Source organism: Hydra vulgaris, chromosome 14, assembly GCF_038396675.1.
Source record: "Hydra vulgaris chromosome 14, alternate assembly HydraT2T_AEP".
In the NCBI taxonomy this organism is placed as follows: Eukaryota; Metazoa; Cnidaria; class Hydrozoa; order Anthoathecata; family Hydridae; genus Hydra; species Hydra vulgaris.
The window spans coordinates 41859286-41886428 of record NC_088933.1 but is presented as its reverse complement, the minus strand read 5'-3'; the positions used below and the strand labels follow the sequence as shown (position 1 = coordinate 41886428).

General features: G+C 27.8%; 1 protein-coding gene across 1 annotated transcript; it reads left to right on the top strand.

The window, feature by feature from the left end:
* Positions 1-225: 225 nt before the first annotated feature.
* Positions 226-24479, top strand: LOC100203537 (claudin domain-containing protein 2-like). The gene is made up of 3 exons (XM_065818369.1): positions 226-573; positions 19696-19830; positions 23805-24479. Exons 1-3 carry the CDS (start codon positions 321-323, stop codon positions 24068-24070), a joined length of 654 nt encoding a protein of 217 aa, XP_065674441.1. The 5' UTR covers positions 226-320; the 3' UTR covers positions 24071-24479.
* The last annotated feature ends 2664 nt before the right edge of the window (positions 24480-27143 follow it).

Sequence of the window (27143 nt, the reverse complement as noted above, 5' to 3'; positions counted from 1 at the left end):
ACAAAAAAGCACACAAAAAAATAGTTTCCCAGTTTTTTAAAGGTCAAATTCTCCTCTTTAACCTTTTTACTCTACAATTTGTTGCTGATTAAAAATTATAGAGTAATAAATAAACAAACAAAAGCCATCCTCGGCTCGAGTTGAAAGAAAGTGCAAAAATATTACATTAGCAACAACAATACATAAGTAAATAAAAAATAAAAACAAATGTTTCTGTTTAAAAACAAAATTTAACTTGCGTTAGCAAAATTATATTAAAAACAGGTGCATTAAATGTATATTTATATATTTTAAATTGGATACGATATTTAATATATGCGATGAAAAAAGTTAGAATTCATCCTCCGAATTTTCAGAACCCAAAAGCAGCATTAAAAGAATTTAAAAAACTTAATTGGAATGGGTTGCGAATTGCCATATCAATATTATTGGTTTTATCATTTTGTACACATTGCGCATGTACTTGGTTTCCTGTGTGGTTAAAACAGTATGATATACATAGCCAAGGGATTTGGAGAGTTTGTAGTCAGACAAGAGATGGAATTAAATGCCTTCGATATATTGCGTTACCAGGTAACATTTTTTTTTTGTTGTTAAATCAACCAACCAAATTAAAAGCAAAAGTACGACATCTCCATAAGACATCTCCATAAAATATCTCTAAAAGCTACTTATTACTTAATTACCATTTTAAGTAGAAAAATAAATAAACTTTTAATATTTAAAATATTTGTTCAAATTATATGGAAATACAAGGGCGTTGCAATAGGGTAGTCTTCGTGAGCAGCCGTGATGCAGTGGTAGCGCACTTGCCTCAGAAAAAAAATGATCCGTTGTTACAACCCAACCTCTGGGCAAGTTTTGCGACATCGGTTAGGAAGGAAGCGTGAACTTCCAATTAAATGCTCACCCGCGGTGTTCTATAATAAGACCGTAAAGACATCTTAAGGCACCTAAATGTTATAAAACATTATATATATATATATATATATATATATATATATATATATATATATATATATATATATATATATATATATATATATATATATATATATATATATAAATATATATATATATATATATATATATATATATATATATATATATGTGTGTGTGTGTGTATATATATGTATGTGTATATATATACATACATATATATATATATATATATATATATATATATATATATATATATATATATATATATATATATATATATATATATACAAGGAAATTAGACCGAAAATACGGATAACAAATTAGGTTCTTTCTATCCTTTTTTTTCTTTAATTTCTTAGTTTGTAATCGTTTAGTTTTTTATAAAAACAAACTTCAAAGTTCTTTATTTCAAAAACTATTAAGGGGAAGGGGGGGGGGGGTGGATTAGCAAATACCTCTGCTGCCTTCGGTTGCTACGGGCCTGTTATTTACAATGAAGGTTTAAACTGTTATTTACAATGAAGGTGATTACAAAGGAGGTTTAAACAATTTTTATTTATAAACTTTGTTAATAATTTATTAAATTTGAATTTATTATTAAGAACGAATCTATTAAATTCGTTCGAAGATTTTTGAAATTACAGAAAGTAATAATATTGACCTTTAGTTGAATTCGTCGAAACGATTATACTTAAATTGGGTATATTCTTGCAAGGTTTTAACCTCGCAAGAGTATACTCAATTTATAAAATATTAAGTCAAAGAATAATTCCTGATGATCCTTAAAAAACATCAGAAAATATTTTTTGATTTAACGAGAGTTTTTCTTTCTGAAAAAAATTTTGTTGTGCTTTTTTTGTTTGAAATAAATACATTACTGTGTATTTTATCAAACCTTGATGTTTTATTTATTAAAAAGATTCAAAACTTTTTATAAGACAACGGTATTGTTTTAAAAATATTAAAAGGTTTAAATACAAATCATGTTTTGCATTTAAACCTTTTAACTTTTTTAAAACTTTTTTTGTACATTTTCTTGAACTGCAGCAAAAACTATTTTTTTAAAGACTGGAAACGAAGGTTAAGATTAAACTAATGTGGCAAAAAAAAGGAATAAAAAAATGAATTTAATGAATAGTGTAAAAAAAAAAAAAAAAGGAATAGTGTCGCAAATGGATTTAATGAATAGTGTCAAAAACAAAAAAAAGGAATAGTGTCGTAAATGAATTTAATGAATAGTGTCGAAAACAAAAAAAAGGAATAGTGTTGCAAATGGATTTAATGAATAGTGTCGAAAACAAAAAAATGGAATAGTGTCTCAAATAGTTAAAATGGAATAGTGTCGCAAAAAGCTAATTTCAACAGTTGCTTACTAAAAAAGGACTGAGTGAAGGGACTGCTTATATTGACTGGAAAGGGAGAGAACGGCCAAAAGTGTCACAAGGAGAAGATTGCAAATAAGTTATAGTTTCATTTTAAATAATGACGAAGAAGCTTTTGAAGTAAATATCATTACAAACCAAAACTATAACAACAATATTATTTTTACTAAACACATTTTGTGATAAAAATATGTCCAACACTAGGTTATGTTCATACTTTAAGCTTGGTCTACAGTTAACTAACTTTACTCCTAATTTTAATTGTTAATTAATTGATTTTAGTAGCGTAACAACCTTTGATGTAGTACAGTTATTTAAATAAACAGAGACTCTCAATGAATAAAATTATATATATATATATATATCTATATATATATATATATATATATATATATATATATATATATATATATATATATATATATATATATATATATATATATATATATATATACATATAAACTAATTTAAAACATCAGATAATACGAATTCTCTCAATACTAAATAATTTATTTGAAATTTTCGCCGGATTATAGGCACCGGCATCATTAATATATAATTTTTTTTTTTTTTTTTTAATTTACCTCCTAAATGCCGTGAGGACCACTACAGACGAAGAGGCTACGTACGTTAAATAACAACAAAAAATTTTTAATTTTTGACGTCACCTTTATAATGGCTTCTTTTACTTAAGTATGAAAAAAATAAAGTTCAAAAATTTGTTTTAACATATTGTCCATATCCAAATTCATACCACCGTACATTGATGTTTTTGTATCTCCAAGGCTTCACGGACTTTTCTTTCAATTTTTTTATCCTCAACTTTAAGTGTTTCTGCCCTATACCATTCAATATCCTCATCACAATTTACTTTATGCAAAGCTAATGCAGACTGGTTTAACTAGCCTTCGGTCTAAAATTTTTTTGTGTTGTTGAACCGTTTGTTGTTGAAACATTTGTTGTTGAACTGTTCGTTGTTGAACCGTTCGTTGTTAAACCGTTTGTTGTTGAACCGTTCGTATTTGAAGTATCCATGGTAAAGGAATTCTATGAAGGTTTTTAGAATTTTTATTGATAAGTGTGCGATTTGACCCGGTTTTACTCTAATTAATAAAACAATTATGACATTTGCAAGTCATAAATTGTTAATATATATTTTAATTTCAGTTAAACAAAATAAACTTATCTTAATTGACTCAATATTTTATTAGTCCAAAAATTTTTGGATTTGATTTTTTTCATACTTAAGTGAAAAAAGCCTATAATCCGGCGAAAATTCAAATAAATTATTTAGTATTGAGAGAATTCGTATTATCTGATGTTTTACATTAATTTTTATATATATACTCTCGTACAAGATGTCAACATTTAAATCATTTATAACAGCTAAATACGGAGCTGAAATTTATACAACAACCAAAGAATTACAAGATTTGAAGAAACCGATAGCAAAATCAAAAAATCAATTTATATTTTTGCAAAAATGCGAAATCTTTACGAATCATTCGTCTTGTAAATTCAAGGAAAGCAAGAAGTATTATTTTTCGTTTTAATTTGAACTTTTAGTTTGTATAAAAAAATGATTCTAAAAGTCGATACTTTAATCTTATTAATATTAGTAAAAACCTCGAGAGAGATCTTAAAAATAAAATTGAAGACAAACACAATAATTAAGTGATATTTATCACTGAAAAAGCTCGCAAAAATATGTTTATAAAATCTAAAGAACGATTAATTAAAAAGTTTAAAATACTTCAAAGTGAAATTAGTTATAACAAAAGTAATAAGAAATCAAGAAATACACTAAAAAAGCGATTTTAAATCTTTGTGGTACCAAGATACCTGAAAATCAAATCGATCTTCTGAATCTTGGTCCACACTTTGTACCTTCCTTGAGATCTATACCTTACATGGACATTATTACAACAACTGAATAGTCTGCCTTAAAACTCGTATATAATAAAGAAGTTGAAAAAGCGCAAACCTTAAGGAAAAATATACTGAGAGAACTTAAAATGGGCAAAAAAATTAATTATAATTTAACGAGAGATCAAAGAAAAGCATTTAAAGAAATTAATTAAGAAAATTGATATTTATCCATTTGATAAAGGAACAGGATTCGTGAGAATAGAACATGATTAAGCAATTGAAAAAATTGGAGAACAGATTGGCCCAAAAGAAATTATTAGTATTGATCCCAAGCTAAGTTATGCAATAAAAATAAAGTCTTTCCTTTTGAAACTTAACAAAACGCAACATTTTTCTAAAGATGAATATGAAAGCATATATCCGAGTGATCCAATCCCACCACGTTTGTATGGGCTAATTAAAGCTCATAAACATGATAAATCTTATCTGATGAGAGTCGTTGAATCAAATATTGGCACACCTTGTTATAGAACTTCGAATTACTTGGTTAGAAGAACAAAACAGGTCTTGAAATGAAAATCCTATTAGGTTATCCTATTAGAGCTCAAAAGACTTTATTAATAAAACTAATCATGAAATACAGGTATCCTTTGATATTGTAAACTTATACCCATCAGTACCATTAAAAGAAGAAACTTTAGTACTTTTGGATCAATTAAATAAAAGCGTTTCTAACAAAAACTCAACTAAGCTTACTTTAACTGAAACAAAACAAATAATTGAACTTTGTTTGTTTCGCTGTTATTTCTTGTGGAACGGTGAGATTCATGAGTTAGAGAATTCAGGCCCAATTGGATTATCTTTAATAGTTGTTTTGACTGAATCTTTTTTACAATACCATGAGGAAAATGGCTATAAAAATGGCAATGACAATGATTCCTTCAGTTGATATTAAATCCTTTCATAGATATGTAGATGATAGCCACGCTAGGTTTTCTAACTTAAAGCAAGCAGTTCCAAACAATCCTTAACAGACAACATCCTTCTTTAAAATATACTATTGAAGTTGAAAACAAAAATAAGATACCTAACTTTTTGGATATAACTGTCATTAATAATACACAAGGAAAATATGAGTTCAAGGTTTATAGGAAAGATGTTACAACCAATACCCAAATCAAAACCTCATCCTAATCACGATCCCAAAATTTTAAAAGTAATCTTTAACAGATATATACACAGAGCATATGCAGCAAAAACCATTTAAAAGATGAGATAAATTTTTTAATTCAAGTGTTTACTGAAAATGGGTACGATGATAAAATGCTTAAAGATATTTTTTATCACGTTCAAAAAAAACATTTAGCAAATAAAAATGAAATTCTATCAAACTCTAATAACCTTTCTACAATTTTTTCACCATGGATATCAATAATATCTCCCAGACTTAGAAGAATATTTAAAAAAACTGGTTACAGAACTGTTTTTAAATCAAATGCTAACCTAAAAACGGTATTACCATCTAGAAATAAATCAAAATTACCACGCAACAGCCAACCTGGAACCTATTTACTTAAGTGCAAATGCTCCAAAGTGTATGTCGGTGAATCAAAACTTCAAATACGAACAAGGGTTGAACAACACCAAAAATTTTTTGACTGAAGGCAAGTTAAACCAGTTTGCATTAGCTTTGCATAAAGTAAATTGCGACGAGTCACAATTTTTGTAATTATATTATATTATATGCTGACGATGCATCAATATAATATAATTACAAAAATTGTCACAATTTATGTAATTATAAATTAATTTGTATAATTCATCATCAGACGTAAAAAGTAATGATTTAACGTCTGATAGTCTATGCAAATTTTATTCATTTAGTCTCTGTTTATTTAAATAACTGTTTGTGATAATTCATCAGAATGTATATTAGCAGTATAAAATAAAAAAAGTTTTAATATTTTCATATGAGCATGACATCTAGTTTTTATATTTTGAAAAAAATGACAACTATTTTAAGTTAAATCCATTTAAAAAGCTTACTCACTAAAAGAATTCATAAGATTGCAAAATAAAATTGATATCAGTGACATTGGATTTGTTAAGCATTTGTTCTACCATATATTATTTATAAACTTATGTTTATTTTAATTAATGTGACTGTAAATAAGTTTATGTTAATTAATGTGGCTGTAATGCTGGCTGTAATGTTAATTAATGTGGTTGTAATGTCATGTGGTTGTAATGTTAATGTGGTTAATGTGGTTGTAATGTTAATTGGAATGTTAGTTGTAATGTTAGTTGTAATGTTAGTTGTAATGTTATGTTAATGTGGTTGCAATGTTAATTAATGTGTCTATAATGCGGCTGCAATGCTTATGTTAATTAATACGGCTGTAATGACTGAAAATGTTTTCAAAAAATGGAGACATTTGTTAGAGTGGATATACTACAGTGCAATTGGAGACATTTAGTAGAGTGGATATATTATAGTGACGTCTGATGGTTCTGATGAAGAAAATACATCTCTTTAAATAAAATTGAAATTGAAAACATTCCATCAATGCCATCACTTTCAATTTAATACAGAAAGGAACGCGAAAGTAGTAATGGATCAGTAAATAAAAGTTGCAGTAATTATAAACCTTTAATAAATATTATTCAACTTAAATTTAAACAGTGGAAGGTCGAGGCTATTAAAATTAGTCAAGTAAAAAGCCTGTTAGTCAAGCAAAGCCGAGTACACAAAAAGCTGCCACAGTGCGTCAACAACTTCAGATGTCTGGTGTTAATCTTCCTCCACCAACTCAACTTGCAATCCAAATAGCAGTCAATAGAGAAGGTAAAAATTTACAAGATAGATTGAGAAAAAAAACTAAACATCAAGAATTGGTGTTTGCAATTTGATAGGAAAAAAATTGGGGTGGAATATCAAGTTTTTATGATAAACTGCAATAAAAAATCGGTTAGGCTAAAACAAATGGTATTGAAGAATGGAAAGTCAGAGGCAATTTTTGAAGGATTTTGAGAACTTTTAAATGAATATAATTTATGGGAATCTATAAAAATGATTGAGGTAGACAAAATAAATGCTTACAAAATGGGAAAAAAGTGGCGTTATAAAAAGATTATTAACACATTTTGAAAGTGTTGGCTTTTGTTGAGGTTAATTTTCAATTTGATTTTAAATGTTTAAAAAACATGAGTCAAGCTAGAGAGAAAACCTGGGTAATTTATTTACTACTTGCTTACTTAATAATTCCTTCAGACAAATAACGACTTGAGATGGCAGTTACGCTATTAACTGGATTAAACATTTGGATTAAACCAAATGTTTAATCCAAAATAATAATCCAAAGTCTATATCAATACATTCACGAAGTTTTGGTGTGATGAAATAATTCGCCCATAAATACGCAAAGATCCAAAATAAGTGCCGAACAAGCAGTTCGGCACTTATTTTGGATCTTTGCGTATTTTATATCACTTATTTTGATATCATAGAAGATATCAAAAGTCTTTGCAAAATCTGAAGAAACTTATATTTTTTAACAAATCTTGAATAGTCTTTAAAAAAAATTAGTTCAATTTTATCGCAATTATTTTTTAGGTTTTCCTTCGTAAACATATTTTTTTTACTCAAAATTAAATTTTAAATAAATGGCTGCAACCATCAAAAATTTGCACAAAATATATATGTAAAATTATATGTGTAATTTTTTTTAATTGCGACTCTTTAAAATTAGAGATTTGAAGGCCTGATTCTTGTTTGAATTTATGTCTGTTAAAAATGCACTTTTTATTAATTTAAACTAACATGGGTTAGCAAAGTTTATTTTTTTATTATAAATACTTATATTTTTTAACAAATCTTAAATAGTCAACATAATAAAACATATGCAACTAATAAAATTTAGCTGTTGCTACCCAAAATTAGGTATCCATAGCAAAGAATTAAAAATATACTTTTTAACAAATCAAATTCAGTTAATGTAGTTTTATAAAAATAATAATTTAAACACTTTGATGTTTTATTAATTTTATCAATATACTCAGTGGGCACGAGACGTAAAAACAACGTCTTTTAAACGTCTTTTGAACGTTTCGAACGTCTTTTGAACATTCAAAAGACACCTTATTTAGGTCCCTGACCACTGCGTAGCTTTATTTACGTGGTATATATTTAAATTTTAATTTTTTATCTTAATTAGTACTGTGTTCGGGGGGAAAAAAAAATGTAACACTTTTAATTTAAAAGTATTTAAAATTATTTTACTGAAATTGTAATATTTTTTTTTATATGATAGATTATTTTTTGTTTAATATGTAAATGATCCAACGGGGCTGGATGATAAGACTTTTGCCTTCTGCCTGCTCCCGCCACATCTTAATTTAAAAAAAATATTGTAAATAATTTATTATGAAGATGACGAATTTTATATCAAATGTATTTAAGTTATATGTAAAATGTGAATGCAGGGTTGTTACGACATAATATGTCTGGCAGATCTGTCGACATATTTTTAGACATATTTTCTGCCGACCTAAAATATGTCCCACATATTTTCTATAGACATATTTTAACATAACTTTATGTCTGAACTATTTTCTGCTGACATAAAATGTAGACATATTTTCATCATAAAATGTCAGACATATTTTGACATAATTTTATGTCTGAATTATTTTCTGTTGACATAAAATATGTCAGACATATTTTCTATGGACATATTTTGACATAATTTTATGTCTGAATTAATTTCTGCTGACATAAAATATGTCAGACATATTTTCTATTGACATATTTTGACATAATTTTATGTCTGACATATTATTTTATTTCAATCTAACAAATTTATTGCGCATTTCAGCTTAATTTAAAGAGTAAAGTGAAAATAGTCTGACAAATTTGTTGCTTTTTTGCTATCAGTTATGCTTTATTAAACTTTTATTTTAATCCCTATAAGCAAACATCAGTTGTTTCATAAAGGTCTTTTTCTGCCCTTTTTAGCGATGCATCATTTGATAGTATTTATTAGTATTGATTAGTATTAGCGATTTCCCTTATAAGAATGTAAAAACCATCTCAAGCTGAGTTTTTATTACTGAAAGTGGTTTTTATTAGTATGACTAAACTTAAAATTATTCTTTTGATTAAAATAATAATAGAAAAAAACATAATCAGTTATTTTTAATTAATAGTTGATCTTGAAAAAGGTTTCATTATGAAAAATTGAATTCAAAAGATTCTAATAATTTATAACTAATTACGAATAATATAATTATGGTTATAATAGTTATGATATATTTAACATTAAAAAACTGACAATTACATTATAACTGCCAGTTGTTTCGAGATAAAAATAACATGATGCGATCATTTTAAAGGATCCCTTTTACATTATTAAAGTTACGAGATCATCGTTGTAATTTTTCGAAGAGAACGTTTTCTTTAAGGTGGTAGTACCCCAAAAAACAGGCTAAAATTTTTTTTTTTTTTTAAATTTTAATTGCATAGTCAAAAATATATTTTAATAACTATTTTTTTTCGTTTTAATTTAAAGTCAAAAATGGAGAATAATTTATTAAATGAACAAATGAAAACTCAATTTGAAATTAATAGAGAAGGAGGAAAATGTAAACTGTGCAAAATGTTTTACAAAGGCAACTTAAGTAACCTCAAAGATCACCTTCTTCGAAAACACAAAGAAAAAGCCGACGAAATTAAATTAGTTGAAGCTACCCCAGTTACAAGGCATCGAAATGACAATGAAATTCAATTAATTAAACGAATCAAGCTAGAAGTTGATGTAAATCAATTAATTAGAGAAATGATTCGATTAATGATGCGCCGTAACTTGTCTTTAGCATCAGCTGATGAAATCGGAAAAATGTCTTTAGTAAAAGATGCACTCAAAAAATTCAATATTTTTATAAATCGTCACAGCATGAAACGCTACATTCAACATACATGTGAAAATATTTTTTCGCTAATAAGAGAAGAAACCGAAAATGATCTTATGTTGTTGATGTTTTATAGTGCGTTGCGATATGGAAGAAACGTGTTTGGAGTTAGTTGCAGATATATCAAGAACGGGGAAATAGTTGACAGAACCTCAGGCATAATAACTCAAGAAGGTCGACATCTTGGCGAAATTTTGGCTGCTCAATTGGAAAATGTGATTGGAAAAATAGGAAAATGTGAATAATGATATCTACACAACTTGCACAGATCAGGAAAAGAATATGATGAAGGCTTCAAATATTCTCCAAAATGCACAAGATCAAATGAAAGTAATCCTTGAAATTTATGGTGACAAATTTATAGATTTCGAAGACGAGGAAATTGATATTGGCGCTTTAGAGAATGAAGAAGGGAATTATAGTGAAGCCCACGCCGTTTGCGTTGAAAAATCGGTTGGATTGTTCTGTTCAGCCATGTTTTTTTGGCGCACATGTGTGTCAGCTAGCCGCCAAGGACGTAACGTCATTGTTTGAAGATGCATTGAATAATATAAGAAAGGTTGCTATTGAATCCAAAAAAGTAGCATATATTCAAACATATAAAAATCTAAAAAAGCCTCGTAAAGACATTGCACCTCGTTAGGATTCCACTTTTTTGATGATAAAAGATTTTCATACCAAAGCAGAATCATATCAAAGGATAAGATACGACAAGTTAAAGTTAAATGATGCATCATGGAGCTTAATAGATAAATATTTCAACGCATTTTTACCATTACATTCGGCCATGATGGATTTTTAATCACCAAAATTATCAATGAGTTAATTTTACGTTCGATGGATTCAAATGAAAATAGAAATCGAGAACGTTCCAGCAGGTGATTTGGGATTAAAATTGTTACTGACCAACGCAATTAATACACGAGAACAAGTTTTTTTTTTTTAATGTGAAGCATTTATTGCTGCTTTAGTTCTGGATCCTAGATTTTGCTTTACATCGGGTCATCAACTGTTTAATACAGAACTGTTGAATAGAGGAATCACACAGTTGATCAAAATCCATCAAAAACTATACACTCGACAAGAACAGTCAAATTCTTCATCAACAGAAGAATCCATACAATTAAATGCGTCATACTCATCAAATACTTCTGAAGAGATACTTCTGATGAACTCAGAAGATGTTGAAGCTGAAAAAGTACGCCGTTTCATTGAATATACTGGAGGAGGAACAAGGCAAGGTATTGTTAATGCGTCTTCAGAATCAGATGAAGATTTTCATTAACTAATTTTAAAATGGGCTCTTAATGAAGCGCGAGTGACATTAGACATTGAATTTAACATTCTTGCTTACTGGAAGAAAAATCAAAAAACGAAATGAGATCGGCTATATAAGATTTCACAAGTAGTTTACGGTGCAGCGTTCTCCAGCGTAAAAGATGAACGTGATTTCTCTGGATTCGCTTTGGTTTATAGCCATCTACGTACTCGCATTTCAAATTTTTGAAATTATGTGATCCGTTATTTTTATAGAATCTTTTGAATTTAATTTTTCAGAATAAAATCTTTTTTAGGATCAACTATTAATTAAAAATAACTGAAACTTTTTTTATTATTATCCTTTTAATCAAAAGAATAGTTTTAAGTTTATTCATATTGATAAAAACACCTTTCGGTAATAAAAACTTAGCTTGAGATGGTTTTTACATTCTTATAATGGAAATTGCCAATACTAATCAGTAGGGATGGCACTTTTACTTACTTTTTATTTACTTACTCGAGTAAGTTAATTTTTATCAAAAAGTAAATTACATAAGTAATTTGAAACGTTTTTTGTAAACTTACATTTCCGTATAAGTAACTTATTTTTTTAAAACGACTTTTACTTTTTAAAGTAAGTTTTTTTACTTTCAAAAAAAAGTTATGTAAAAGAAGATTACCTCAAAAAGTAATTTACTTTTACATGTAAAAGTAAGTAACGCGAAAAAGCTTTTACATTTAAAAGTTAATTACTTTTGAAAATTACATTACGTAATATAAAAGTTCCTCAAACTGTAATTTACATTTACCTATAAAAGTATTTAATTAAAAAAAATTATATTATAAAGTAACTTGCATATGAAAGTAAATTACATAAAAGTAATATGCTACCAAATGTAAATTATATTTACAAATAAAATAATATTTTTCAAGTAGGAATTTTTTATTTTAAAAGTAATAACAAATCTTTATTGAAAATAAATTACATAAAATAAAATTTAAATTAGATAAGCTTACATTTTATATAAATTGTATAGTAAATTAAAAGTAACTTATATAAAGTAAGCAAATAAATTTACTTATATTTTAAGATAACTTTGGCATGATCTTGTATAAAAGAAATGCAAAAAAGTAAAACTTTAAGGCACTAAAATTTAGTTTGTCGCAACATTCGATTTGCGCGGTTTTAGGTATTTCTTCCCTGTAATGTTTTAAAATATCAATAATAAGTTTCCGCCCATGATTAAAACCCTCTCTAATTCCGGTCCATGATAGTTTTAGCTATTATAACCATTCTCTGAATCAAACCGTCTCAAAAATGTTCACTCTCTGGCCAACCATTCGAAAGGTCTTGAATTTAGACAAAGTTAAAAAAAGGCTTTTAGCAGAAGGTCCATATACCTATGGGAGACTCAAAAAGGGTAGATTATTAGAAAAGAAAATAACTGGCGTAATTGTTAGTCTTTTTTTACAATTTTTTTGCGTAAATGCATTTATTATTTAAAAACTAAGGAGGAAAAGTTTAAACTTGTCCTGAATTATGGGAGCTATAACACCATGGACTGAAGATTATAGAGCCCCGAACTTTTTAAGAGAACACATTATTTTTGTAAAGATTTCTCGCCACTTTAATACAAAAAAAGTCCACCTGCTGAAGAATATCCTTTGACTCTAAAAGTCTTGGTTTAAATAACTACGGTACTTTTATATGGACATAAAAAATTTAGAACTTTTCACGTAAATATCTTTATCTGCGTGTAGTATTAGTGGCCTAGCTACCGCAAGGCCAGTATAAGCAAAACTTACGGTCCAACAAGCAACTAAACCAAAAGCCGCAAGGTTCAGAAGCTCTAAGATATATTTAAAGAGTTTTTTTTTTTTAGAAAAATTATCGCTCCAGAGAAACGGAAATTGGGCACCTTGGCCACGTATGTCTAATAACAAAATACACTTTGCTTGGCCGTTGTGTAATATGCCTATATCCCGAGCTGTAGCATAAAAACGATTTATAAGTAGATAAAGAAATAAAAATTGTGGTGATTAGAGCCTGTATACAAAAATGCCCTAAAACATTTACCATCTATACTCCAAATGTGAGGGCAACAAATTAGTAATTTTTATTATTTTTGTTTTCTTACACTAAGTTTACATCCTCGCCAAATGAAGTGGTTGTTTCAATCTTTTTCTAAACATTCTTATGTGATAAGCAAGAACACACTTAAGTTTGGTACTTAAGTATGTTTTTGTTTATACCACAACATAGCATAATTTTAAAGAAAATTTAATATGAAATATTATAAAAACCATTTTGACCAAAATTATTGCGTTTACATAATTATTTTAATATTACATCTCATAATCTACGTACGTAAATTTTGTGATGTAATATTGATGTAATTAATAAAGACATCATTGTGTTATTGGTTATTTGGTTATCCATAAAGTCTTTAAATGAGTTTAATGTGGTTTTTAACAACACATTAAAAGGTTTTTAGAAAACCTCATTTGTACGTAACTATATAATAATATTATTAGTTAAAGAAGAGGCTATTGATTAATTAATTGTAACTGGTTTAATGATAAAAGGAACCGTCGCATGTACAAACTGTAAAACTTTTTTACATTTTCCTAAACATTCTAATGTGATATAAACAAGAACTTACTTGAGTTTGGCACTTAAGTATGTTTTATTTACCAAAAGTATATTTATTAACCAAAATCATTGGTTTTTCATAATCATAATATTACATCTCAGAGTTTACGCAAGTAGACATCATTATATTATTGGTTACCATAAAGTCTTTAAATGAGTTTATTATGGTTTTTAACAACACATTTATAGACCTCATTTGTTAATTAATAATACTATTAGTTAAAGATGCTGTTGATCAAGTAATTTTAATAGGTTTGGTATTAAAAGAATACGCCGCATTTTCAAATCACGAAATTTTTTACATCGCTTTCAATGTGGTATAATACCACGCAATACTTGTATTTAAATTCATTTAAAGTTAAATTTTGTATTTTGTTTAATTTATATTTTCATGGATAAAATTTTTTTAAACCAATGTTAAAAAAAAAAATTATTCAAATTTTCTGTTATTTATGCAATATTTCTTCTGTTTTAGTATGTTACTTTAGAAAAAGATTCACCTTTTCTAAAATAACATACTAAAACAGAAGAATTTGATACTTCAGATACATATATTTTAATTTTTTAGATATATTTTCAAAAAATACAAAACTATAGTTGTCAACTAAAATAAGGTTATTAAACTCAAACTTCAGAAAAACACACGATCTTCAATTTTTAATGACAAGTTTTTAATGACTTTATTATGGACGGATATTTAGAGGCTTGGCAATAAGACTTTTTTTGTATTCTTCTTTTCCCCGCCTTTCGTATATTTTACAAAAGAAAATTAATAATTTGTAACGGCAAATTAAGAAAAATTAAAAATTATAAAAATTAAAAAGCCATCACTGTATTAAAGAATGTCTTTATATAATGATAAAAAAAAAAAATCAATGACGAAATTATATTTGAAAAAAAAATTAATTTGATAATTATTAAATCCCATTTAAATCCCCTAAATAATTGGGGAGGTTGCTCAAAATTTATATGTTCATAGTTTTTGAACACTAAGAGATTATTGCATGACGTTAGACACTTGTTAATGAACTTAAATTTAGTTTAAAATGTTAAAAAAATGTATTTATAAATGTTATAAACTCATCACTCTCACACCAATGGCATAAAAGGGAAGTCAACATTTTTAAGGGTTTATTTTTAGCAGACTCCGATTATCGCAACACTTTTTGAAAAGCTTTACATAAACATGAATATATGAATGTTTGGTTTGCTTCATGTCGTTACATAAAGTTAAGTTTTTAAACAAAAACAAAAAGCTGGCTACGGACCTGATTTTAAATATGTGATTGGAATCTGGTTGTTTAAATATTGTGATTTGCACTTTTGTTATTTTCTTTTACTTTAAACTTTTTGAAAATTAAAAGTAAAAAAAGTAACAAAAATTTACTGAAAAAAAAAAGAATTTGATGTTATTTCATCTGTATGATAAAATAATATCAAGAGAATTTTCTTCACAATCGATCATATAATTTTTAACTTGAAAGTGTGCTTTTTCGCTATATTAAATAAATTAAAATAAACGGTTTTTGCGTTTATAAAAAGTTATGAATTTTTTTTCAAGTTAAATACTTTTACATTTATACTTTTTTAACTTTAATTTTTTTTTTCAAATTAATCTTGATGTTATTTACATCAGTTGTTTGAAAGTTTTTTTTTTGAAAGACTGTCTGGTTTAATGTTCTTGCTTTGGATATGGCTCTAGGTTTTGCAATTTTATTCTAAGTTTTGTATTTTGGCCTCCTTTATTCAGCGTGGTTGTTGAAAACCAATCTAACCAAAATAAAAGTTATTTCTGGAAATGACCAACTCGAATAATTGTTTTTATTGGACTAAGTGAATTTAGTTCATTCCAGACAACAGTTTTATGAATAGCTATTAATAAATAAACAACAAAAATTAATTTTCATTTCTGAGTGGCTGTTTCGACCAGAGCTGAACAGTGCCGTCCCGAATGGGGGCGAGGGAGTATCCCCCACCCCAAAGCTATTATATATGCATTTGAGTTAGCCCATTTGTACATTTAGTTGGCAAGTTTTGAAGTATTGTTGGCAAATATCAAATATCGAGGACCCTTTTTTTTGTGTGCGTGTGTGTCTCTAGTTGGCAAAAAACACATACGAACCCCTTCCTCAATCAGAGATCTCTTTGGGACGGCTCTGACAACAACCACGCTGAATAAGAAAAGCGAAAAGTAGCAGCATAACTACAAATATGCCCGGCTCCTTTACGGTAAATTTTTATCAGGGCCACTAACTTATTTCCTCCCGAAAAAAAATTAATACTGAAACAAATAAATCAAAAAAATGTTTTCAAAGCTTTTATGCAAAAAATATTTCTTTCTAAAAAGTTATAAACCCCAACTTTAAAGAAAAATAAAATATTAGAGAAAAAAAGTAAGGGTACGACCTCCTTGCCCAGGAATCAAATTTAACATGCACGTTCATCGGGACTACACAAATGCTGTCAAGATAAAGTAAAATCAAAGTAAAGCCGGAATGATAAAGTCAAATTAAAAAAAAAAAAAAGATTCAAAAAAGTGGAGCTCTCTCCAGTGCTCTGAAAACAATTTCAACTTGTCCTTATATTAAGTTTACACAAATGCTGGAAGGTTAACACATGCATGAACTACCCATAGCTTAGAAATTATGCCCCCTTTCCCCCTTCTTTCCCCGACAATTTTTCATTATGGCCATTAACCTAATCTGCTAAACAAAAAAAAAAGAAATAAAATATTAATAGTTATTTAGCAGCCTCTATTAGCACCATGCGACAGGGAGCCCGTCTCTATACTACTAGTATAGCCGCCTGTTGGCTATATTTGCCCCTAATTATAATACAACTACCCTTTACAATATACGTGGAAAAAAAAATTCTTTCCCGATCCCCCACTACAAACATTGCCCACATACATCAGAGTATTACCTGATGTATTACCCAGAGGTGCCCTCAAACACGCAATATATTTGAATACGCTACCTATCTCAAAATTTATGTTAAATCAGCATGAAACGACTGTTCTTTGAGAAAGTAAGTAATATAACTTACTTTTTACTTACTTACCAAGTAAAGTATAAAATTTCAAAGAATAAAATTACTTTTATTTGTAAAAGTAAAAAACAATTTTATTCAAATTACTTTTATGAAAGCTGTTTTTGCTAATTACTTACTTTTACACGTAAAAGTAGAGATGGGCCGATTCCGATTCTGATTCTCCCGATTCCACCGATTCTCAAGGAATCGTAGAAATCGCGATTCTCAACTTTTTTTAACGATTCCGATTCTTTTTTTAAAAGACTTTTTAACGACTTCACTTCTTTTATTATTACTCCCTTGATAATCTTTGACACTCTTTGCAGTTAAGATTTTTTTTTGTTTAATTTACGTTAAATCTTCACTTTCGCATTTAAAATCATCGTTGAAGTTAAGTAACTGTGAAGGAAAACCTTAACAACAGTGAACGTTCAAAATAAAAGTAAAAGTTTATACTCTAAATTTCAATTGATTTATTTTTTTCAATTTTAATCAATTTACCGACGGTAAGTATTATCACAAGTCACGAGGACGTCTTTGAATACTGGAGGAAATCCAAATTTCTTAACATGAAAAAACTAGCACAGAAATATTTAGGGACGCCTCTATGTACAATGTTTTCAGAGACTTTGTTTAGTACTGCGGGTCTTATCTGCAACCGGAAAAGAAGGCGGTTAACTCCGGAACGAGTGCAAATGCTTGTGTTTTTGAACAAGAACCTCCCGTTTCTTAACTATCAGTACTAACGGTACTAATATCATATGTTAAAGATGATTGAAAAGACAACATTGTGTGTATCTGATTACTTTTACCATTACTTATGACTATATTATTTGTTTCTTAATAATAATAAGTTCCATACAAACATATATATTGTTTAATATTATGTTACTTGTTTAGTTGCTATTATTTCACAGGGCCGACGACACGGTTTTCAAAATAGAAGGAGGAACACTCCCTTATTTTGATAAAAAAGTCTCTTTATATGTCAATTTTTTTAAAAAGGGGCATGCCCCTGGGCCTTGGTGTCTTTGGTCCTGTTTCACTTGTACCAATATAACTAATTTTGGTGTTTTCACTTATAAAATCTGCATAAGTATTAAATTAACATGATATAACAGTTAAATTATTAATTTGACTACCTGTTTTAATTAAAATAATAAGAATTGCAAAAGAATCGGAATCGGTAAAGAATCGGAATCGCAACAGAGAATCGGAATTGGAATCGGTATTTTTCGGAATCGGCCCATCTCTACGTAAAAGTAATTTGTTGTTACGATGTAGTTTTATTTTGCTTTGTGTAGTAAGTGTTATGTCTTTTAAATATTATATTTACGTAAGTTTATTTCATAAATAAATTTTTTTACATTTAAAAAGTAAATTATATTTCGATGTAAATTTTTTACGTAATTATAACCAAAATTACTTTTAAAGTAGTTTACTTAACATAACTTACCATTAAAAGTAAGTTACATTTACAAGTAAAAGTAAAAATGTAAATAACTTTTACTTGTAAAAGTAAATTACTTTTTCAAGTAACACTTACTCATTTAAAAAACTTAACTTAAGTAATTAAGTTTTACGCGTTTTTAAAAAATTTATGTAAAAAAAAACGAACTACTTTTAAAAATAAATTATATATTTTTATATGAGTTATGTAAAGTAATTTACGCGTAAAAGTAGTTCGCGTTTTTACATCAAAATAAGTAAAAGTGTCATCCCTACTAATCAATGCTATCAAACACTATTAAATGATGCGTCAATACTAGTTAATATTAGTCAATACTATCAAACGCTTCGCTAAAATAGGGCAGAAAAAGACCTTTATGAAACAACTGATGTTTACTTATAGGGATTAAAATAAAAAGTTTAATGAAGCAAAAAAGCAACAAATTTGTTAGACTATTTTCAATTTACTCTTTAAATTAAGCTGAAATGCGCAATAAATTTGTTAGATTTTTTCTTCAAGAATATCAAACAGCAAATATGTCAGACATAAAATTATGTCAAAATATGTCCGTAGAAAATGTCTGACATATTTTATATCGGTAGAAAATAATTCACACATAAAATTATGTCAAAATATGTCCATAGAAAATATGTCTAATATTTTATGTCAGCAGAAAATAATTCAGACATAAAATTATGTCAAAATATGTCTGACATATTTTATGTCGGCAGAAAATATGTCTCAGTTATTTCTGACAGATAACAACCCTGTGTGAATACGTAAATAAAATGGATTTTAAATGCTTTTACTACTTCATTATTTATGGACCTAAATCAATGTTTACATCAATGGTTGTCCCCCTTGTTAAATCGCACAGAAAAGCTTTAGTTAGTACGAACAACTATCGTGGTATTATCATTATACTTATATTTTTCAAAAATTCTTAATTACCTTATCTTAATAATATACCCGGAGATTAAAACTTCTCACCCCCATAAAACTATTATGTATTACAATTAATCTATTGTATGATTTCTAATTTATTTTTTTGCTTTGCATGTAAAATTGTAACACTTAAAAGCAGTTTAAAAATATTATGTTACTTAAAAATATCTGTTCTAAAAATCTTTTATTTTACTTAGATTACTACATTACTATACAAGCAATGATGGTGACAGGAGGGGCAATACATGTTTTAAGTTTCATATACTTTGTTTACATGTTGAAGCTAAAAACAAGATCAGCTCTACCACTAGCTGGTACTTTGACAACAACTGGTAATATTTTTTATAAACTTTTTTTATAACTCAAACTCAAGGATTTAATATTTATTTATATATATATATATATATATATATATATATATATATATATATATATATATATATATATATATATATATATATATATATATAACCAAAGGTATGCTAATCAAAATTACAATACAGTTAGTTTAAAAAGTTTTCATCTCGTAAAAGGTTTATTAAAAATTAATTTTGGATGGTTATAAAAAAAGTTAATCTAATAAAAAAAGCAAACTTTCAAAATGTTTCATTCTAATTAAAGACTATTAAAATATTTTAAAAGGTAAAGTTTACAAAATCCATGTCAGGTTAAAACACTTAGCCAGCTAAATCCATAACATAGTTGTGCTTTAGTTAAATTATTCTTGAAACTGACAATAGCCTGAATAAAAAAAATTTCGAAAAAATCTAAATATCATCATATTAAAACCTATGGTTTTGAGGTAAGGAAACTCATTTTTGGGGTCAAGAAATTTGATAGCAACATTTTTTTAAGTTAAAATATAGTTTTTTATAGTCAAGAAATCAACTTTTCAAATTAAAAAAACTGACCAACACTATAAATATATATGTCAACTTTTATGATTTTAGCATATGATAACTTTATTTGTTCAAAATTTATATTAAGTACAAAAAAAAAATAAAGAAAAGAACTACATACATGCAGAAGTTTAACTTTTTCGGTATAGAAGCAATTTCGATTTCTTTCTGTTTCTCAGTAAGCTAATTACTGGATTGAACTACATAGAAATCTTTTCATTAAATCTCTATGATTCTGTTTCATTACAGAACCCTGAAGAGCCAAGAACATAGTTCTTCGCCAGTAAGATTATTTTTTCCTGTTTCAGTTAGTTTAGTTTTGGATGCGATGAGATGAGATTTTAAAACATCTGTCGTAAATGTTGAGAGCATTAAAATAAATAAAAAAATAAAAAGGTCATGGAAAAAAGTTCCAGCATTAAAATCATTAAATCTATTTTTATTGCAATTAAAGTTATTTTTTTCTGCAAAAGGTGTTACTTTTAAAGCAATTGGTCTTACCTAAATTTTTGCATATATTTTATTTTAGCGATCAAATTTTTGGTATTTCAAACAAAAGAGTTCTTACAGCATTCCCAGTAAACACACGACGTCTTAAAGACGTCTAAAAAACGTCTTTTTACACGTCTTTAAGACGTCGTGTGTTTACTGGGTTGATATGGTTTTCCCATCATGTATCATTTAATGGTTTAACAATTAATGATGGAAACTTAACTTTCAAAAAAATTTTAATTTATGAAAAACATAAATAAGTAATAATTTTGAGAAAAATTTTTAATAAATTTTTGAGTTAACTATAGTTTTGATCTTCTTTTTTTGATTAGTTTTTATATCCTCATAAACTCTTTTATTTTTTCTATTTTCAAGAAGAAAAAAAGTTATACGAGCCATTAATCTTTGGTTAGACTTCGAAGTCTTTGATGCCTGCGTGAAAATCACGCATTGTATCCGCCTTCTGTCGGGCCTGGGTAAACTAAAATATATATTTCTATATATTGCAATATAAATATATAAAAAAATTTTATTGTATCTTCATGCTAAATATATATAAATATATTTCTATAGAATATATCACAGCTGAAATGTGACAGCTGTATTGCCTTTTTTTCAGATATTTTACGTTTACACACATATTTTTTCACTCTATATTTGACTTTGAAATACTTAAATAGGTATAAAATAAATATTAAGTGAATTGTAAAAAAATTCATTGCCATTTGGGTATGCGTGTTAGTTAGAAATGAGTGAAAAAGTCAATATATGACCTCTAGTTTTGACTGATTTGCTAGCAACTTTGCCCACTGTGAGCTGTATTGAGCTTTTCCGGATCATTTTTAGATCGTATTTGTAGAAAAGATGGTATTCTTTTGCTGAGAAGCTTTTTTTGAAAATTTTTTTTTAACTTTTATGTTTTACATTAAAAGTTAAACAAAAAAATAAAATCATAAAACAAATGAAAAGTACTTATAAAATGTATAATATACAATTATCATCATTTTACTTTTTATTAAAAAAAATACTTTACAGCGGTGGCCAAAAATTAAAGGCCACTCATTTTTTAGGTTTCTTAATCTTTAAATTAAAAGTAAGAAGATTCTAATTGACATATTAATTTTTTTTTTAATATCTTGTTAATTAAAACATACGGATTAAATGTATAATTTTTTTAATCTAATTCTAATTAAATAGCGTTTAACTTATTAAAAAACTGATGAGTACTTATAAATCTTCTTTAAATAAATTGGACAAAATTTAACGACCACTTTCAAATCTTTAATTTGCACGTATTAAAGATAATAATCCATTATTTTTTTTAACTGTCTTTTACGCTTATCGCTTATTACGTTGGCTATAAAATAAAATGTCGAAACCTGAGTTTCGATATCAAATAAACATTTGATATCGAAATAATTGCAATAAATTGAATTGCAATAAGGATATAAAAATATTGCAAAAATGCGTGCAAAGGTTGAAGAAAAAGACAGATACGCGGCTCTTGTATTAAAAGAAGAAGGCTATAGCATCAGACAAATAGCAGAAAAGCTCGGAAGGTCTCACTCTTGCATTATTAACATAATTCAACGATACAAAGAGACCCGGTCAATTAATGATCGTCATAGGACAGGACGCAATAAAATTTCAAATGACCGTGATGTTCGCTCGTTAGTGAGATTAATGAAAGAAAACAGACAAGCATCATCTACAGACTTGTCTACGAAATGGACACTGTCAAATTGTCTGAAAGCAAGCCCTAGAACTGTGCGAAGGGTCCTCCACAATTTAAATTATTTATGGCGTGCTGCTGCAAAAAAACCACGCTTAAATAAAAAACAAAAATTTGCCAGGAAAGAGTGGTGCAAACTACATAAAAATTGGTCAACAGATCAGTGGAGCCGTGTGGTCTTTAGTGATGAAATGAACGTTGAGGTAGACAACAGAAAAGGTCGCGTAATGTTGCGTAGACTTCCAAGCGAACGGTTCGATGAATCATGCATTTTGAAACAAACAAAACAAGGCAGTGGTTCAATAGGCATTTAGGCCTATATGAGTGCCTGTGGAGCTGGCGTTTTTCATTTATTCGAAGTTAGACTCAGCAAAGAAAGGTACATCGAAATTTTGGAAAACTCGCTTATTCCTAGCATTAATTTATGGCAGTTGCAAGATGGATTTATTTTCCAGCAAGATAATGCGCCGTGTCATAAAGCGCATGTTGTTAGCGATTGGTTCAATTCTAATAAAATTCAAGTGCTTCCATGGCCTGCCAATAGTCCAGACTTGAATCCAATAGAGAATTTATGGTCGTGGCTTGATCACAAGCTAGGTAAAGAACAACTTTACAATTTGGAAGATTTGAAATCTTCTATCTCTCATCATTTGAAAAATGTGCCTGATGAAGTAATCAAAACTTTAATGAATTCAATGCCAGAGCGAGTACAAGAGTGCTTGAAAACAAATGGAGGAACAACACGTTTCTAAATTATTTTTTTATAGCTTTTTGAAATATTTTTGAAACTGGTCTTAAAATTTTGTCCAATTTTTTTTCCCGTTTATATTTTTACTAGTCAGTTTTTTAATTTTTTAACATTATTTTGTAAAAAAATTATAAATTCTTTTATAATAAATATAAAATACAATAAAAATTCTTTCTAAAAATGTTTTTCTTTTTTTTGATACCTTTTTCCAAAATAAAATTATACCAAGGTTAAAAATAAATTTTAAAAAAAATTGGTCTTTAATTTTTTGCCACCGCTGTATATATATTACTATAAATCATTCTTATAATACGTACACACAAACACACACACATACACACATTTTCTATGTTTAAATTTCATTGTAAAGTTTAAGAAATGTAAATTCAATTTGATTTTAAATAAAATTTTAATTATTCTAAAATCATTTTATAGGTATTCTTTCGATCATTGCGTTGTCAATATTTACAGAAAAAAATTTAAAAACAGTGTTAAGCTCAAGCATGAAATTTGGTTGGAGTTATTTCGTTGGGTGGATAGCGTCAGGGATATGTATTATTGCTGCAGTGTTATCTTTCCAAGATGCAAGACGAAAACTTGACAACAGTGAAAGTTCAATTAAACTGAACAACAAAACCTTGACAACAGTGAAAGTAAACAAAAAACTTGCTAACAAAAACACGATTAACAGCAACCATTAAAAAATTGACCACTGCAAAAGTTTAACCTTTAAAGTTTAAAGTTTAAAGTTTAAAACTTAAAATTTATAATAAAATGCTTTATTACCCTGAACTATTAAAAAATTTTCAACTGAAACATGGTTTATCTGAACAGCCTGATCGTTTATTAGGCGTGAAGAGATGGCGAAAACTAGTAATTTTATCTAATACTTTTATCTCGTTAATCTCTTTTAAATGTATTGGAAATGACAATTTGACTGAACATTGTTGACAAACAATGATTGCGTTCAATTTTTAATGGTTAAAATAGATGTCTATTTTCAAAGTAAATTAACAGATACCTTTGTTTGAACGATTAACAAATTTAAAATTTAAGCTTATTTTTGTATATTTTATTGGCATCTTTAACTGATAATTTACAAAAAGTTTACTTGTATTGTGTTATTGTTTGTGTTTTTGCGCTAAGATTCGTAACAGAGGAACTTGGTTAAGTTTATAAGAAATATTTTTGATTTCGAATCGACGATTGAATCGACCAGATTGATATAAATGAAATCTCAGATTTTCAATTATTCATCGAGCCCAGTTTCTCCTCAATCTACTAAATTTATAAGAGTTCATTTTTTAGAGAAATTTTTTGTGCGCTTTTTATACTTTGTTTTATGCATGTAAAGTTTTATGAAAAGTTTTTATTTAATTTTTAAAAATAAAAATTTACGCAAAAATGTAATAATTTATTCTTATTCTTATTCTTAACGTAAATAAAAATTCTAAAACCAAATATTGTTAGTAGAGCCGCAGGCCAAAACTTTATTAAAGAACTTTGTTCATTAAAACAAATTTGTTTCGGTCAAATTTGATAAGAATAAAATAAACATTTGCAAATCATTTCGTTTTGGAATTAAAACAATTGCACCCAGGTGACCAACGTCCATCCATGTCGGCATGGAACTGATAAATTCCAAAACAAAATATATATTAAAGACCTGTTAAGTGAAAGAATGTGTACTCTTGTGGGTTCATATGGAGCCATTCTTGATCATTTATTAGCCCCAATAAATCGAAAAGATGTCAAGACAATGGAAAAAAATGAAAAAAAGTTGAAGAAACGTCAAAAATTTTGGTTTCCTAATTAAAAAAGTTTTTGATCTTGGGGTAGAAAAGTTGATACCAGTTCATTACAGCAAAAATTTGAAGTTATCGACTAGAGTAAATACGGAAACCATTGAGCGGAGAAATTGCAGCGAATAAAAAAACTTATAAAACTAGCCACTAATAAACTAATAAACTTAGCCACACAGTGGCTATTATAATTCGCTTATCATCAAACAAAATAAATTTATTAGATAAGAGTTCCATTTTCAAAATATATAGAATGTGCCGTAAATCTTGCATTGTAAATTGCACCAAGTTTGTGAATTTTCAATATTCTGTCTACTGATTTTAATTCAAAACTAAGTTTGCTTGATTAAATATTTTTGATTTGATGTCAGTAGGCCACTCAAAAAAAGTAAAATTGGAGTAATTAATACCAATTCTTGAAAATTCGGCTTGAAAATTCATCTAGACTTTACCTATCTCCTCATAATGCAGTAAATCCATGCTTGATGAGTAACTGGTTATGATGATGGTGACATACTAGCCAATTGAGAGGTCTCTTTAACTCAATTTTGATTAAAGTTGCTTCTCCTTTTTTATTTCCTGTGTTTTGTGGCTGTTGTATCAAAGTATATACCAACAATATTTTCCAAAACATTGCGCAAGTTTTACGGCCGCTTCACAATAAATTTTATCTGTTGAATCTTTAATTAATGGTACATCAATAAGTTTAAGTTAATTTCTTTATAAACAACAGTTTAAAAAATATACACAGTATATAAATTTATCAGAACCCGTTATAAGCTAGCTAATAAGAACTGCTACACGTTTTTCAATAAGAACTAAGTCTGAAAGAAAAAGCTTAGAACTCCAGTGCAAAATGGCCTTTTGTGGTTTGTTTATCTTCGGTCTGCTTTAATTGACAGAACTTTTTTCTACCACACATATTGTTTTTAAAGATACACTGTTGATACTGATATGGAAATGTCATTAAATTTGACTCCGCAAAGTGCATAGAAATAGAAACTTTGGCAAACTGATAAACAACATCGGTCTGCCACAGATGCAGTAACTTCTGAAATATTCTTTGCTGATACTTTGAGTGGCTTGTCAAGCAAATCTTTCTTTTGATTAAATGAATAAACTCCGTTACTTTTTAATCTCCTTTGTTAGCACTATCAGCTAGTTCACTGACTTTGTAGACACTTCTCTAAAAATCCATGCTCAGTATAGCTTCTTGACGTCATGTGACATTTTCTGCTATTCTTTTGATCTTCTTAAAATGCCTCATCTTTTTTCCATTTTTATTCTTTGTGATATTAACAGCTGTTCATATTCATTTATTACTGAAATGTCGCAAAGTTCTTCAAGTTCATTACAAATTCTGACATTTTCTTTTCAAGCTTTAACATTTCGACTGCTCAATTTCATTTATTTTTAGCTTTTTCCTAAAACAGGAAATATTGATGCCGGAATTCATTTTTCGTCCATAATCAACTGTCGTGTTGCCTGCAAGCAGAAATAAAAACAGGACGCATATATGCGTCCTGCTCTTGATATGGAAAGAACGGCATATAGTTCTTTCTATCGCCTCCGGTTTATCCACCTCATGACATTTTTTACATTAAATATTAAATTATTTGTTAAGAAATAACATCACTCCAAATTGAAGTTGATTCTCAATAAATTTTAAAGAAGTCAATGCAATCAATTTTAAACAAATCATTGTCAAACCCTAAAAGTTTCACAACCATCAGGTATTGATCATTAAACATACTGCAAGATTTTTTAAGAAATCGATGTGAATGAGCAATCGTTCAGTTACAATAAAGCTAATACAAAATTATTTAATCCCTTTGATATTATTTGCTCTCACCGTGTCTGTGACCTGTCAGGTGTCAACAATTAATGGTATAGGTGCTGGAGGTGGGTCAATGTTTATTTTAAGATATGATAATATATTACCGTAAAAAATCTTTTCTTTAAAAGTATATTA